Source organism: Oncorhynchus keta, chromosome 4 (genome assembly GCF_023373465.1).
Source record: "Oncorhynchus keta strain PuntledgeMale-10-30-2019 chromosome 4, Oket_V2, whole genome shotgun sequence".
NCBI classification, from domain to species: domain Eukaryota; kingdom Metazoa; phylum Chordata; class Actinopteri; order Salmoniformes; family Salmonidae; genus Oncorhynchus; species Oncorhynchus keta.
The window spans coordinates 51,999,431-52,016,091 of NC_068424.1; the positions used below are offsets into that span (position 1 = coordinate 51,999,431).

The 16,661-nt window shown below is 47.3% G+C and overlaps 2 protein-coding genes across 2 annotated transcripts in view; one reads left to right on the forward strand and one right to left on the reverse strand.

Annotated features, from left to right (window-relative positions):
- The window catches only part of mrpl11 (mitochondrial ribosomal protein L11), a 52,493-nt gene extending 44,282 nt beyond the window's left edge, over positions 1-8,211 (forward strand). The window contains exons 3-6 of the mRNA XM_035764344.2: positions 1,563-1,658; positions 6,218-6,311; positions 6,761-6,920; positions 7,972-8,211. Of these exons, the coding sequence (XP_035620237.1) occupies positions 1,563-1,658; positions 6,218-6,311; positions 6,761-6,920; positions 7,972-8,074 (453 nt within the window). The 3' untranslated portion in view covers positions 8,075-8,211. The remainder of the gene's footprint in view (positions 1-1,562; positions 1,659-6,217; positions 6,312-6,760; positions 6,921-7,971) is intronic.
- A 1,360-nt stretch (positions 8,212-9,571) lies between these two features.
- LOC118383845 (neuronal PAS domain-containing protein 4A-like) lies at positions 9,572-15,926 on the reverse strand. The gene is made up of 8 exons (XM_035770245.2): positions 15,116-15,926; positions 14,474-14,637; positions 14,276-14,378; positions 13,849-14,158; positions 13,624-13,733; positions 13,386-13,521; positions 11,529-13,249; positions 9,572-11,406 (listed from the first exon to the last, which is right to left on the reverse strand). Exons 1-8 carry the CDS (start codon positions 15,288-15,290, stop codon positions 11,378-11,380), a joined length of 2,748 nt encoding a protein of 915 aa, XP_035626138.2. The 5' UTR covers positions 15,291-15,926; the 3' UTR covers positions 9,572-11,377.
- Between the last annotated feature and the right edge of the window lie 735 nt (positions 15,927-16,661).

Sequence of the window (16,661 nt, forward strand, 5' to 3'; positions counted from 1 at the left end):
TTTATAGGGGGGCAATAGATGGCAATGAGGTTGACATGGGATTCCTCTTAATCAAATCAGAGGGAGAGGCTCCAGGGACTTTATGGTTTCATTTCATGAGAGATATAATTCAAATGTGCCTCATCTGCTCTGAAACAATATCAGCTGTGCGAAAGTTGTGACTTCATTCAGGATGTGTTTTTTTAAAGGCTGAGAGAAAATGCATAGAGGCAGTAATATTGATTGGATGGATTGACAGATCAATTCACACAGGAGTTTTTGAATGTAATTTTTTTTTTATGGAGTGAAGCTAAAAAAATAGTTTTTTTCTGCTCCTTTAGTCCCAAATAAAGGTCATACACCTCCTGTCATTGAAGAATGTCTGCTGGGATGAATGGCTTTTCATTCGAGACATTTAAGATCTGCAGGCAGTGTTCAACACGGTCCATCACGGCAGCACACAAGCTCCATTCAACTGTAAAAATCTGTTTTTCTCGTTCCTCGCATACTCTGAAATGAACATTTCAATCAGAGCTTGTGTGTTGCCCTAGGATAAGGATGGAGGGTGGTCAGTTTACATTTCAGCAGCAGTAATTAGATTGCTTTATATTCATTGCCTCCCAATGCAACTCTGAGGAATGGCTTATTGTGCTGTGTTTGAGGTAGGCTAGGAGAGTGTGGAGCTAGGCTAGGAGAGTGTGGAGCTAGGCTAGGAGAGTGTGGAGCTAGGCTAGGAGAGTGTGGAGCTAGGCTAGGAGAGTGTGGAGCTAGGCTAGGAGAGTGTGGAGCTAGGCTAGGAGAGTGTGGAGCTAGGCTAGGAGAGTGTGGAGCTAGGCTAGGAGAGTGTGGAGCTAGGCTAGGAGAGCGTGGAGCTAGGCTAGGAGAGCGTGGAGCTAGGCTAGGAGAGCGTGGAGCTAGGCTAGGAGAGCGTGGAGCTAGGCTAGGAGAGCGTGGAGCTAGGCTAGGAGAGCGTGGAGCTAGGCTAGGAGAGCGTGGAGCTAGGCTAGGAGAGCGTGGAGCTAGGCTAGGAGAGCGTGGAGGCAGGCTAGGAGAGCGTGGAGGCAGGCTAGGAGAGCGTGGAGGCAGGCTAGGAGAGTGTGGAGGCAGGCTAGGAGAGGGAGTGGGGGTGCTCGTCGACTTAATGTCACCCATCCATTTCGCTTTCTTTGTTTGCCTGGCAGGCACTGGAAACAGGAGGCTCATTTATCACATGGTCTCCCAGGCACCGGCCAAGCACATGCATTCTGTCATACCCTGACATACACACACACAGTTGAGTACACAACCAACACAAAAACAACCACCCCCACAAAAACTACAGAAACAATGACTCAACCACACTTGCAGATGCTCTCACTCCCCGGGGCAGCCATGCGTGCTCATACACTCAGCCCGCTCTGAGAAGCCCTGTGATTGATTGACAGACCCAGGCTAGTCATTGGTATTCCAGCAGCTCGCTGCATCTACCGTAAGTGACACTCTGATGGATGTTTGCGGCTCCAGACACCTCATCCATTTTAAAAAATGTTCGCCCGTCTCGGTCTGTCTTCACTGTATTCTCTCTCTCCTGCTGTCTCCATCAGAAGGGCATCCCCATCGGCCAGTTCTGCAAGGACTTCAACGACAAGACCAAAGAGCTCAAGGAAGGAATCCCTCTGCCCATCAAGATCCACGTTAAGGTGTGTTTTATTTTAAAGTTGTTTTTCTTTATACCAGACTTATGGCCTGCAACCTACTCAGTGTACCCACCCCTGCCCCCTACAGCTTGCCCTTTCAGAGATCCTGCCTGATTTCACTGGCTGCATACATTACCCAAGAACCTCCATTATTCATACTGTTACACTGAAGAATGCTTTTCCATTTGCATTCATTAAGCAGTATCCAGGGGGATGTAAAAGTCACACAGAATTTAGAGCATATAAAAGGATAGAATCATTTTTGCTACTCATGGGCTCCATCTGCTGGTCACTACCAGCATCTCCTCAATACACAAATGTCCTTTTGTGTACAGTAGAATTTCCCTTCCCATGTCAATCTCCACAGAGTAATTATCATTCATGCACTTTGTTTGGCTTCATATAATACACTATATATACATAAGCATGTGGACACCCCTTCAAAATAATGGATTTGGCTATTTCAGCCACACCCGTTGTTGACAGGTGTATAAAATCAAGCACACAGCCATGCAATCGCCATAGACAAACATTGGCAGTAGAATGGCCTTACTGAAGAGCTCAGTGACTTTCAATGTGGCACCGTCATAGGATGCCACCTTTCCAACTAGTCAGTCAGTCAAATTTCTGCCCTGCTAGAGCTGCCCCGGTCAGCTGTAAGTGCTGTTATTGTGAAAACATCTAGAAGCAACAACGGCTCAGCCGCGACGTGGTAGCCACACAAGCTCACAGAGCGGGGCCGTCTGTCCTCGGTTGCTACACTCACTACCAAGTTCCAAACTGCCTCAGGAAGCAACGTCAGCACAAGAACTGTTTGTCGGGAGCTTCATGAAATGGGTTTCCATGGCGAGCAGCACACAAGCCTAAAATCACCATGCGCAATGCCAAGTGACATTGGAGCAGTGGAAACGTGTTCTCTGGAGTGATGAATCATGCTTCACCATCTGGCGGTCCGACCGACAAATCTGGGTTTGGCAGTCGCCAGGAGAACGCTACCTGCTCCACAATGCATAGTGCCAACTGTAAAGTTTGGAAGAGGAATAATGGTCTGGGGCTGTTTTTCATGATTCAGGCTAGGCCTTAGTTCCAGTGAAGGTAAATCTTAACGCTACAGCAGAGCATATAACTTTGTGGCAACAGTTTTGGGAAGGCCCTTTCCTGTTTCAGCATGACAATGAACCCGTGCACAAAGCGAGGTCCATACAGAAGTGGTTTGTCGAGATCGGTGTGGAAGAACTTGACTGGCCTGCACAGAGCCCTGACTTCAACCCCATCGAACACCTTCGGGATAAATTGGAACAGCGACTGCGAGCCTGGCCTAATAGCCCAACATCAGTCCTGACCTCACTAATGGCCTTGTGTCTGAATGGAACTAAGTCCCAGCAGCCATGTTCTAACATCTAGTGGAAAGCCTTCCAGAAGAGTGGAGTCTGTTATAGCAGCAAAGGGGGGACCAACTCCATATTAATGCCCATGATTTTGGAATGAGATGTTCTACAAGCACGTGTCCACATACTTTTGGTAATTTAGTATATATATATATATATATATATATACTGCTCAAAAAATAAAGGGAACACTTAAACAACACAATGTAACTCTAAGTCAATCACACTTCTGTGAAATATAACTGTCCACTTAGGAAGCAACACTGATTGACAATAAATTGCACATGCTGTTGTGCAAATGGAATAGACAACAGGTGGAAATTATAGGCAATTAACAAGACACCCCCAATAAAGGAGTGGTTCGGCAGGTGGTGACCACAGACGACTTCTCAGTTCCTATGCTTCCTGGCTGATGTTTTGGTCACTTTTGAATGCTGGCGGTGCTTTCACTCTAGTGGTAGCATGAGACTGAGTCTACAACCCACACAAGTGGCTCAGGTAGTGCGGCTCATCCAGGATGGCACATCAATGCGAGCTGTGGCAAGAAGGTTTGCTGTGTCTGTCAGCGTAGTGTCCAGAGCATGGAGGCGCTACCAGGAGACAGGCCAGTACATCAGGAGACGTGGGGGAGGCCGTAGGAGGGCAACAACCCAGCAGCAGGATCGCTACCTCCGCCTTTGTGCAAGGAGGAGCACTGCAAGAGTCCTGCAAAATGACCTCCAGCAGGCCACAAATGTGCATGTGTCTGCTCAAACGGTCAGAAACAGACTCTATGAGGGTGGTATAAGGGTCCGGCGTCCACAGGTGGGGGTTGTGCTTACAGCCCAACACCGTGCAGGACGTTTGGCATTTGCCAGAGAACACCAACATTGGCAAATTTGCCACTGGCGTCCTGTGATCTTCACAGGTGAAAGCAGGTTCACACTGAGCATGTGACAGACGTGACAGTCTGGAGACGCCGTGGAGAACGTTCTGCTGCCTTCAACATCCTCCAGCATGACCGGTTTGGCGGTGGGTCAGTCATGGTGTGGGGTGGCATTTCTTTGGGGAGCCGCACAGCCCTCCATGTGCTCGCCAGAGGTAGCATGACTGCCATTAGGTACCGAGATGAGATCCTCAGACCACTTGTGAGACCATATGCTGGTGCGGTTGGCCCTGGGTTCCTCCTAATGCAAGACCATGCTAGAACTCATGTGGCTGGAGTGTGTCAGCAGTTCCTGCAAGAGGAAGACATTGATGCTATGGACTGGCCCGCCCATTCCCCAGACCTGAATCCAATTGAGCACATCTGGGACATCATGTCTCGCTCTATCCACTAACGTGACGTTACACCATAGACTGTCCAGGAGTTGGCGGATGCTTTAGTCCAGGTCTGGGAGGAGATCCCTCAGGAAACCATCCGCCACCTCATCAGGAGCATGCCCAGGTGTTGTAGGGAGTTCATACAGGCACGTGGAGGCCACACACACTACTGAGCCTCATTTTGACTTGTTTTAAGGACAATACATCAAAGTTGGATCAGCCTGTAGTGTGGTTTTTCACTTTAATTTTGAGTGTGACTCCAAATCCCGACCTCTATGGGTTGATGCTTCATTCAATCAGATCTAGGATGTGTTATTTTAGTGTTCCCTTTATTTTTTTGAGCAGTGTGTGTATATATATATATATATATATATATATATATATATATATTGATGAGCTTCACCCTCTAATGCGATCTCCCAGACAGACCTGGTTTAGCTCGTGTTGTGGATGTGTCTCTCCATATATACGATCTCCCAGACAGACCTGGTTTAGCTAGTGTTGTGGATGTGTCTCTCCATATATACGATCTCCCAGACAGACCTGGTTTAGCTAGTGTTGTGGATGTGTCTCTCCATATATACGATCTCCCAGACAGACCTGGTTTAGCTCGTGTTGTGGATGTGTCTCTCCATATATATACGATCTCCCAGACAGACCTGGTTTAGCTCGTGTTGTGGATGTGTCTCTCCATATATATACGATCTCCCAGACAGACCTGGTTTAGCTCGTGTTGTGGATGTGTCTCTCCATATATACGATCTCCAAGACAGACCTGGTTTAGCTCGTGTTGTGGATGTGTCTCTCCATATATACGATCTCCCAGACAGACCTGGTTTAGCTCGTGTTGTGGATGTGTCTCTCCATATATACGATCTCCCAGACAGACCTGGTTTAGCTAGTGTTGTGGATGTGTCTCTCCATATATACGATCTCCCAGACAGACCTGGTTTAGCTCGTGTTGTGGATGTGTCTCTCCATATATACGATCTCCCAGACAGACCTGGTTTAGCTAGTGTTGTGGATGTGTCTCTCCATATATACGATCTCCAAGACAAACCTGGTTTAGCTAGTGTTGTGGATGTGTCTCTCCATATATACGATCTCCCAGACAGACCTGGTTTAGCTCGTGTTGTGGATGTGTCTCTCCACATATATACGATCTCCCAGACAGACCTGGTTTAGCTAGTGTTGTGGATGTGTCTCTCCATATATACGATCTCCCAGACAGACCTGGTTTAGCTCGTGTTGTGGATGTGTCTCTCCATATATACGATCTCCCAGACAGACCTGGTTTAGCTCGTGTTGTGGATGTGTCTCTCCATATATACGATCTCCCAGACAGACCTGGTTTAGCTCGTGTTGTGGATGTGTCTCCCCATATATACGATCTCCCAGACAGACCTGGTTTAGCTCGTGTTTTACATTTAAGTCATTTAGCAGATGGTGTTGTGGATGTGTCTCCCTAGCACGCCACAGTGCGTTTGGAACCTTTGCAGCCTTGATCTGTCTTGTGTTCATTTCTCTCTCCCCGTCTGACTCATCCTGTTCAACAAAAAGAAAGAAATAGCAAATCTTATTTTACAAAGTCACCATCCCTAAATCAAGAGTAATTCTTGACTGTCTACCGGATCCATGCCAGGATCATTGGGTCCCAACTAATGGCTATTTCATAGATGGGGACAAATGGTGTCATTTCAATGTGAAGTCACTAATGATAGATCATTCCATTGACAAGGTAATGCAGAACCGAGGTTGGGAGAGCAACTTTCCACTTCATAAAGTGTCCATTCCTCTTTTGATCACACCTTGATTGATGTATTAAAAGGCATCTAAAACTCTGTCCCTCACCATCTCTCCCCCTCCCTGCAGCCTGACAGGACGTATGACCTGACGATTGGCCAACCCACAGTGTCCTACTTCCTCAAGCAGGCGGCTGGCATCCAGAAAGGAGCCAGCAAAACGGGTAAGGTTTGGACCTTGTTGACTGGTGCCACTCTGTTCTTCCGTTTACTCCATCGCTGTAAATGTCTGTCTGTCTGAGGCCAGACTAGCCCTGTACCGGAGGGACGGACAGACAGACGACGTCTCCCACAGGGCGTTAGGGCTGAGATTGAATGTCTTTGAGTGATGATATATTTATGATCGACGGGGAACTTTAAGCCAGGCAATTACAGGCAGGAAGGTAGTGGTAGAGGTGGTGGGCTGAAGAAAGAGAATTATGGATTTCCCCCGTCTGCACCAGCTACTCCCTCTCTCCGATCGCTCCTTCGTTTCCCCCCACACTCGGCTCTCCTTTGCTCCCCAACGTTTCTTTCTTCCACCCTCTGCTCCCCTTGGTTTCTTGTCTATTGTTTCCCCTCAGTTTCTTAATCTTATTCCCATTCTGGACTCCATCTCTTTCTCCATCTCTAGGCCATGAGATAGCAGGGAAGGTGTCTGTAAGGGCGGTGTATGAGATTGCTCAGGTCAAGGCCCAAGACGAGGCCTTCAAAATGCAGAACGCTTCTATAGAGACTGTCGTCAAGAGCATCATCGGCTCGGCTCGCTCGTTGGGCATTGAGATCGTCAACGAGTAAGACCCTCCTCTCTCAAAGTGCCCAGTGTCATTGATGTCATAAATGTGATTCAGCACTAAAGCACTGTGACGCACACACATGAATAATATTGGTACAATACATAGTAATGAAAAACTATAGGGTCATACTCTATAGAGCCCCACAGTGGAGTTGTCATAATACCCATAAAACCTTGTGGTCAAACAGGGAAATGGTTCCAATAATTTTCCCACCATAAATTTTCCCCATAGGGAATTTTAGAAACACTTCAAATAAGGGCTGTGTTTTGTGTAGACTTACCTTAGCGTGACGTGTTGATAACTGTGTAAATCTCTGTTGGACAAGGTGACATTTATCAGTATATAAAGGTTCTATTTACTCTGATTTGAAAATGCTAATTAGCATCATCATGCAAGACAAATCCCTGCAAGCTCCTGCACGTCATCTCTAGCTGACATCTTAGCTAACAGGTATTGTGTCAATTTAAGACTTGCACAAGACAGTTTTCAGATTTGTCCATTTAAGGAAATGTAGCCAATTTATGAATTCCTAATGTAGATAACATTAGTTAATCCAGAGATTCTTACCTTTGCCTCGATTCGGCAGTCTCATTCAGATCATGGCATTTGTAGTTCTTTATGATGGCCACATTAGCAGCTAATTTGCGTTTAATTTTTGGGGGGTAAATACAGGCGAATATATTGGTAAAAGTTGCCTTGTCCAAGAGCTTTACAGGTTATCAAAACATCATGCCAGGGTAAGCCTACATGAAACACAGCCCTTATTTTTCAATGTTTTTAAAATCCCCTATGAGAGAGATGAATGGTGGGGGGGGGAAATTGGAACCATTTCCTTGTTTGACCGCTAGGTTTAATGGGTATTATGACTCATACTTTGGTCCTCTATTGTACTCTCATATGCATTGATAGACTGGAAATAAGTGTCATTGTCATCATTTGGCACTGTTATGGTTCTGTTGTGACGCACTGTTATTCAGTTAGGACTACTTCATTTTTCCTCCCCTCTTTTGATCCCTCTCTCCTTCCCTCCCTCTCATCCCACCTGCAGTTTATCGGCCGAGGAGTACAATACTTTCCTGGAGGAGAAGGAGGAGAGGTTGAGAGCGGAGGCAGCAGCTGCAGACGAGGCAGTGTCAGTGAAGAAGAAATGAGAGCCGCCCTCTATGCTACCGATGTATTTATACAGACCCTGTAACCTACACATACCACTCACATACACACACATTCTGTCATAACTCATTCTGCTCTGTATTGCTAAGCGAAATAAACGTCTGTTATTATGAACGATTTCAAGTGTATGACTGTATTTATGCCAGTTTTCTCAGCAAGATTCATGTTTTGCCTCCAGAGTTTAAATATTTTATTTAAGGAATGCATCTCCTCTCTTGATAAACCAAGACCAACCTGTTTTATTAAAGGAATTTGTTATACAAAATGCTGCATCTTCTTTTGCTTGCCATCTGTCAAACCTGAGTGTGTGTGGCTAATGGCATTCTGGCTGTGCTTCTGGAGCCATGTATTTGCATTCCCACCACAGCGTTGTACTCTTAACACCGTTTTGATGAGGGTATCAAGGAAGGAAGAGGACACCTTGAACACGGATGGATCTGGAAACTACTGTACTTGACCAAACATTAAGAACGCCTGCTCTTTCCTTGACTGACTGACCAGGTGAATCCAGGTGAAGGCTAGAATCCCTTATTGATGTGGCTTCACCAAATGCTGCAAGGTATTTAAAAGTGTACTAATTTTCTTGGCCACAAGATGACAGGCGATAGCTGAACTGCTCCATTGTCTCTGTTGCGCTCACATCCAGGAGGCTCACTGCAGTGACTGGTATGGTGCTGGAACAAAATGTTCGGTTGCAGGAACCAGCATGGTATGGCAGGGCTTTGTCCCTCCAGGTTTAGTTTTTACGGTGTTGAAGGTCTCCTATTTGTACCCTGTTCCTGCAGCTCTGCTGCTGAGATTAGGTTTCAGGTACCTGGGGGGTGACTGTAATAAATGTCAAAGGAGACGAGAGAGGTGGCAGGATTCATTTACACTGTAACATTGCCATGCCCATCAGTCATCTAATGATTTTTACCCAAATGTACCCTCCATGATGTGAAGAGCACAGTACTTGCACTGGGTACTAGTCAGTGATTGATAGTACATGATTTATCCACCTGCTGTATAATTAGGTTCTGAAGCATTATTTCTTCATAACTGTCCGTCACGCTCGCTCGCTCTCTCCCATCTGAATTGGAGGCTGAGGAAAGGGGGGGCTGCTTGAATCAGAGCTCTGACAGGAATGCCTATATATGGAGTCTGAAACCATCACAGCGTGCTGTCAGTGTAGCAGGTACATTGAGTGAGTGTGGGCAGCTGCTATTTGTAAAGGGGGGGGGGTCCTATTGTGTGGGTGTCTCAACGTCAGCGCAAGCACGCCTGCTTAAGTGGGAGGCCATGTGTGAGTGAGAGCCTCTGTGTGGAGCGTGTGCGTCAGTCTGAGTCAGATGGTATGAGACACTGTCTCCTCGTGTGTGTGCGTCAGTGCTGTTGCTGAGCGGAGCTCGCTCCAGGGGAAGAAACGAGGAGAGAGGAAGGAGGGATGATGATTGTGGGTAGGAGGATGAGGAGGACTGACAGTGACGACAGAGATCCAACCGCTTTAAGTGCACTTTAATATAAATGCATTTGTTTGACAATCAAATACACTTATCAGCAACACAAAAGAACACTGATCCACAATGTCCATTCTTCAATATATCACCATGTGAATATAGACCCTCTTAAACAATATAAATGTCTATGTACAGACTGATGTATTCATACAAATGTACAAATGTGTACAACCCTTCAAAAATACGGCATGTGCATATATCCACAGACATAATGCTTTATGCATTGAACATCAATAATTGTTTTCAATATAACACATACAATAATATACCTACACATATGTTCAACTTAGCATTTAATAGCTAGAACGTAGGAATCAATCCTTTACTTGACCGTAGACAACTCTACGTTAGCATGTTGACACCATGGGAATAGTACCATTCTCAACCCGTGTCACTTAGGAGGAACTGAATAGAAATGGCACCCCATCACACTATTTTCAGGTCATTTTTTAAAACAAAACTTCCATTTTTTTTTCTTCCAACCCCTCTCAAAAAAGAAGAATCACATTTTCATTCACGTAGTCGTGTTGTGTCTCATTACACCGTAACTCCATTCGAGCTATGATGTGACTGTCCATTGGTTAATGGACATGGAGAAAGAGTTCAGTTAGAGTTCAGTAGGCCATGGCCATGCCAGGCACACAGGAGCCGCTATGAACTGCCAGCATTGCAAATATTAATGCTGCAAGAAAATCCAGCATAGCTACCCTTCAAGCCAAGCCCAAGAGAACGGTGACCTAAAGAGCCCACATTCAGAGTCTATTGTACAATGTGCTGGTCCTGTACACAACAGAACCACACACAGTTGTTGAGTAACTTCCAGACGATTTCTATTTGGCAACACCTAATAAATACCGGAAAACTTTTGTCATGCGTTCCTGCTTGTGGACATTCCAAGATCTCTTGTCTTCATATGTTTTGTATTGTATTTTCTTTGCACATCACATTGATACACAAGTTTGTAATGGAGAAATAACATGAAGTCAAATGTTTTAAAATGTGCAGCCTGCAAACTCAAAGCTCAAAGTGTCTGAAGTATTAGCTTAGTTTGACTACGGTATTTGTACATTTTGACATGGCCTTAAAGGCCATGACAAGAGAGGAGTACCAGAAGGTCAGAGTAGAACTATGTGTCTCTCTGTGGAAACTAAATATTGAAGATGTGAGTGAGGAAATCGGATCCCATTTTGTCAGCTACTGTCAGCGGTTGTACCAGGTCAGTAGAGTTTTTGTAAACATAGACTTTCATCACATTTGTGATTTGGGTTTGCGTTGCTGCATTACAAGCAATAGTGCTGTTAAGTCATTTTCCTATTCAAATGTCAAGGAATGTGTTCTTTTTTTTTTGTTCACAACAGGTTTTTCACTACGAGTGAATACAAATGCGCGTCTGGAAGTTAAACGGCGCTTTACAAGGTCAGAGGTTTTGTTTACGTCTCTGTCTGATCCAATCTGAAGCTCATGTTACAGAAAAGCTGTGAGGCACCAAATGGACCCAAAACTCAGTCAGTTGTGGGTCCATTCGGTTGGAAAATGTTGCACCATTATGTATATATTGCACCATTATGTAAACGTTGCACCATTTGTTGAAATAGAAATACAGGAATGAATAAATTAACAAAAATATGAAGTCAATCTTTGTTCTCGGTAGACATGTAGGAGTTCAAGTCCTTTAGTAGTATACATTATGTATATATTTATACACTTAAATCATTTTTACTTTTCAGTAAAATAGCTCCACGAAATATGACAATATGCCATACTTAATGAAGTAAGTCACAGACTTATTTAGAACGGGGGAACACTTCCACTCCCATCTGAAAAACACAAGAGACAAAGAGGAAGGGCACATTAGTCTGGTATGTTCAGGTTTAAAACATCTTAATTCATTTCTCAAACAGAGAAAGACGGTAGAACAAGTGAACTGGATGAGTCTCACCTTTGTGGAAGCACTGTGGCGGCTGGTGACACTGGAGTTGATACAACTCAGGTTGTTGACCCAAGCCGGGGGCGATCGAGGCACCTGCCCCAAACATGGGTTCCAGGGCGGCCAGCTCCTCCAGGAGGGACTGAGCGCAAGGCACGGCGGGTGTAGAGTGGTCGACAGGCGTGGAGGGGGCGGAGGTGGGGGAGGCAGTGAGTCGCAGGGGAGGGGATGCTGGAATGGAGGAACAGGTGGACAGAGGTGATGACGCCACCTCAATCTCCATAGGCTCCTCCACCAGCCCCTCCACTTCTGCCATCGCCCCGGACTCGCCGGCCAACGTCGCCCCGCACCCGGCCGTGGGGTTACAGTGCGCCGATTGGACGCTACAGAAGTGGCTGACCCCCTCAAAGTGGGAGGGTGAGTGCCAGCACACTGGGTTGGGGGGAGAGGGTGGGTTGGGGGAGAGGGGCGGAGGGGTGGAGAAGTCCTGGAGAAGGGCTTCTAAGATGCTCTCTTCAAACAGAGATTCATCATCATGGAATATGGGGAACTCCAGGCCTCTCCACGCTTTAACCGGGTAAAACTCTCCCAGCATGTGGCTAGAGTCAACACCAGCGGTGTCTATGGATGGGGAGAGGGAGGGGGAGGGAGGGGAGGAGGAGGGGGACATGGAAGGAGGGGATAGCTTGGATAAGAGAGGATCCAGGTAGAATCCCTCTGCTAAGGAGCTGATGTGCTGAGCTAAGAGGGAGATCTCTGCTCTCTCCTTCTCCCTCTCTCTCTCCAGGGAGAAGAAAGAGAGACAGGGCTGTTTACCGGGGGAGGCCTCTGGGGTTAGGAGGCCCTCGAGGGGGTAGTGAAGGGACCCTAAAGGGACATCTACATACAGGGGTCCCCGAACCTCAGGCAAGGTCATCACTGTGCAGTCCCCATCCCCAGGGCTGTCAGGGGTGGGGGGTAGCTTCTCATAGAGAGAGCCACTGCAGGGATCAGCAGGGAAGAACAGGTCGGTGGAGGGGCCAGTGAGGCACAGGGAGGAGGGGGGAGCAGGACTGGAGGCTGTGGTGGGTGGGGCGGGTGGGGCGGAGGGGGAGAGGGAGGTGGCAATGGAGGTGGTGGCTGTAGCTGTGGTGGTGGAGGGAGGGGGTGTGGTGGTGCCAGTGGGGTCGAAGCTAAAGAGGGGCTCGCCGAACAGGAAGCTGCCACCGCCCAGTTGGGGTGTGTAGGGGGGCGTGCACACAAACTCTTTGGTCTGCTGCTCCTGAGAGGTGGGCGCTGGGGGGAGGGGCAGGGGAAGGGCAGGCAGCGGAGGTTCGAGCTGGAAGGAAGGGGGCAAGAGAATGTTCTGAGTGAGGAAGTCCAGATCTGCTACCGTGGCAACGGTAACCGGGGTGGGGGAGGAGGCAGCGGATGGGCTTTGGACAGGGGCAGGCATCTGCTGCTGCTGGAAGAAGCTCTCCTCCTCAATAGAGGAAATACTGGAGCGAGGGTCACCCTCCACTTGCATGGGTTCAGTGGTGGCACCCCCTGTCTCATCGGAGGAGCCCACACTCGACACAGTCATGCTGAAGTCAAAGGACTGGGCTGATAGGCCACTGCTGCTGGGGGTGAAGACTTGGTCTGGGCTGGACAGGCTCAAGCTGTCCTGGCGGGAGGTACTGGTACTCAGTACCAGGGTCAGCTGGGTCTGCTCTGTGCTCAGCTGCTGTCTCACTGACCACCCCTCCGCTTCACTGAGAGAGAAACAGAAAGAGTGAGAGACAAAAATGGTTAGTAAGATTCCCTTCTGATTATTGCAATCAGTCATCTATCTCCTTTATATCTTTTGGCGATGTGTTATGATGATCTATCATAGGGTAGAGCTAGTACCTAAGTATGTAGTTGTTGCTGCTGATGGGGCTGTCTCCTGCCTCCAGCTGCAGTACCATGTAAAGCCAGACCCAGGACTGGTCTGCAGACTCCACCCGTACCACCATCTCAGATCTACCTTCTCCTCCTTCTCTCACTGTAGGGGAACAAAGAGGGAACAACAACATCAGACATCGGGTGTAAGTGGATACGGTGTAATTGTGTGGTGGTTGTGTGGTATCACTGAATTGGTACTTACACAGGCTGCAGTGCTGAGCAGAGGCGTGTGACAGGTCCTGTGGGTGGAGGAGGCTGTACCAGGAACGAGACCTCAGGGCTGACACATCGAGACCTAGGTAAACACTGACACTGCAGGGAAGATGGAGAGAAGACATGGTAAGTTTATGATATTTCAGAACTATATTATCACTCAGAAGATCTAATGGAACAGTTGGCGCTGCCTTGTTAGTGGGTGTGACCTCACCTGTCCTGTGCATTCTGGAGCCTCATGTCTCGGCTGTGTTGAGACTGGAACGAGGCTAGGAAGAAGTTGTTCTCAGCAGCAGGAGGGATAAGAGCAGGAACGTGGTCCCCCCCAGGGCCAAAGCGGGTGGGGACTGCCTCCAGAGGGGAACAGAAGCACATCCAAACAGGGTTGGATGTCCAGTAGGAGCTAGGGGTGGAAGAGGAGGAGGGAGGGGACAGGCAGCGCGCCCGGATCAGAACCAACTTGTTCCCGGCACTCTGCCTGCGCACCGACTTGGAAGTGTTGAAACGACAACGGAATAGACGATCTGAGGGAAAGAAGAGGCAAGGAGGGATTGTGAGTATCAACAATGATCTGAGGGAAATAAATGCAAGCCATTGGTAACTCTATTCTGTACCACTGGAAATATGGAGGCATGTCTTACCTGTGTCAGGTGATGTAGGAGGGGCCAGGTTGGTCCTCATGATGAAGTGGTCAGTAGGGTCAATGATATCATACACACTGTCACCCTGGGCAACCAAATCCACCTGAAAGAGGAGTTCATATTAAACATATTGTCATTACATTTTTATTAACTTATGAGCTTAATATTGAAACATTATATGGTCTCCCGTGGACCCACCATGGAGTGGCCGAGGTGCTCGGAGATGCTGTCTGACAGGTAGAGCAGCTTGCCTTCCCCGGTCAACAGGAGCAGAAACCCAGGTAGCTCCTGCACCAGCTCTGACAGCTCGTGGAAAGACAGGAATCTCGCGCTTTCCTCGAGACTGCCAGCAGATCCCGATTCTAAAAACAAAAGATGATGAAAAAAAGCTTTTATCTTTTCTGTCTAGCTAATGGATGTCATCATAGCACAAGTGGAACGGTTCTGCTCCCAGCAATAGCTATAGAACAACCGCATTAGATTTCAGTACCATGGATAGCGATAGAAGCGTTTCAGAACTGGATAGCGACACACGGCTCTAAAAGCGTTTTTCTCCCAAGAACTTCAAACCAAACACAATAATGTTCCATTATATGTATTCCTAAATGACATAATTCACATGTAGATATGAAGTTCATAAACTGTCTCTTTCGACAATACATATGGCACCTGTTGATTCAACACATAAAGCTCACGGTAGCATGCCACTAGCTCAAACAGATTGAAGCAAAAGTCTGTCAGTATATGTTTCATTCACAAATGTTTGTAGCTATGTATAGGTAGGCTATGGATTATACAGTGAGTTTGAACTTGTCGATTATAAACTAAATCGGGGCTTACCTTGAGAGAAGAAAACCGATTTCCTGGTGTACATGCTGGCAAGGGACATGATATGTAGGTATGAGAGTCGTGCCTTGTCCGCATCGGATATGGGAAGCAAGTCCTTCAGGTTCCGAATCTCCGCGTTGATTTGGTCCCTCCGAGCCTTTGACGCTCCCTTCGTTGATCGATACATTGTAGCCTGTTATAGTGATTGACTAAATTCCCTGCAGTTTAAATTGTAACTTAATGGAATAGTATTGACCGTGGCGTCAGATGAGGTCTGGGTATCTTTCCCTCAAGATGAGGTGTCAGAGATAGGCTAGTAGTAATAACCTTGTCGTAGTACTATTGGACTTTCATCTCAGCTCGTTCCAGAGTAAGGCTTCAGACCTTCTCCTATCAGTGATTTTTTCCTCTTCGGTTCCGCCACAGCGTCCAGCAAGGTTGCTGGCTAGCCGTTGAATGTATCTCCCCCGTTCAGAGTGTGAGTGATTCGGCGGCTGTAGTAGCCGTCTCTCGCCCAGATGTCCGGATCCCGTAAATCTGGTGGAGGGACTCTGCTCTCGAGTAAGTTATATAGGCCGGGATTCCGGTGATGAAGGGGGGCTCCCAACGCGCCAACACCGACGTAGTAGGGAGAAGGGGGGCTAGAGGGAAGGGTGGACGAGGGGGATTCAATGCTAGCAATGGTGAAATTCTCTACTTCTGCCGCTGCCCCTCCCGCTCATACCCTCTCCCTTTGGAAGCTATTTTCTGACGTCAGCCCTTCCCTCTACCAAGTGATGACGTTGGTTTGATTTCGGGAGCTCCGGCGACGCAAAAAGCCCGATTTGGACAAAACCGAGGAATGGGCGGAGACAAGCGTAAAACGTAGACTGAGTCACCGGACCACCGTGTACTGGGGGGAGGGGGGGAGAGACCGAGATGCATACGAAAGAGACTGTGTGTTTCTATGTCTGGCACCCGAGGAACAATTTATCCTCTCTGAAAAGTAATAATTCCTAATGTAGTGTAGGTTTGGTTATCAGTAGCCTACATGATGCAAATGCGTCCTTTCCTAGCCAAACTGGCTCATAATATGTATATGTGATTATGAGATTATGAAGGATGCGATGCATTTCGTAAAACCTTCCACCGTCGATCTCTAGGGTAACACAGATGCATGCCAACGTTATCCATTAAATATGCTCCAGCGAAAAGATAGTCTGGCATGGGTGGAAGTCTGCTTGAGGGAGAAACGCGGGGCAGAGTTACAGCAACAAATTCAATCGCTTTTTATGAATGGAATCCACCATTCTGACTGTAATTCAGTTGTCAGGCAGCGCAGTGCCTCCAGGGCTAACGCGCAAAGACAGAGGAGGGAGTCGGTAATCCTAAAGAGCATACTGTAGGAGAGGCATCGGCTAATCGCGCTGTACAGCCTATATTTTACATAAACTGCAACATCCTTCCTTATAAGGCAATTTGAGCGGAATGTGTAGCTAAGGGTGATGCTGAGCCATGTCTAGTCTTTGCATCGAAACCTGTGCTGGATGCATTTTAGTTTGAACAGATAAGACCAGAG

Excerpts from the sequence above, each read along its gene's own strand:
- LOC118383845 (XM_035770245.2), bottom strand. The coding sequence starts at position 15,290 with ATGTATCGATCAACGAAGGGAGCGTCAAAGGCTCGGAGGGACCAAATC. Across the intron at positions 14,638-15,115 it reads ATCGGTTTTCTTCTCTCAAG|AATCGGGATCTGCTGGCAGT; the intron begins GTAAGCCCCGAT and ends TTTTGTTTTTAG. Across the intron at positions 13,250-13,385 it reads AGCAACAACTACATACTTAG|TGAAGCGGAGGGGTGGTCAG; the intron begins GTACTAGCTCTA and ends TTTCTCTCTCAG.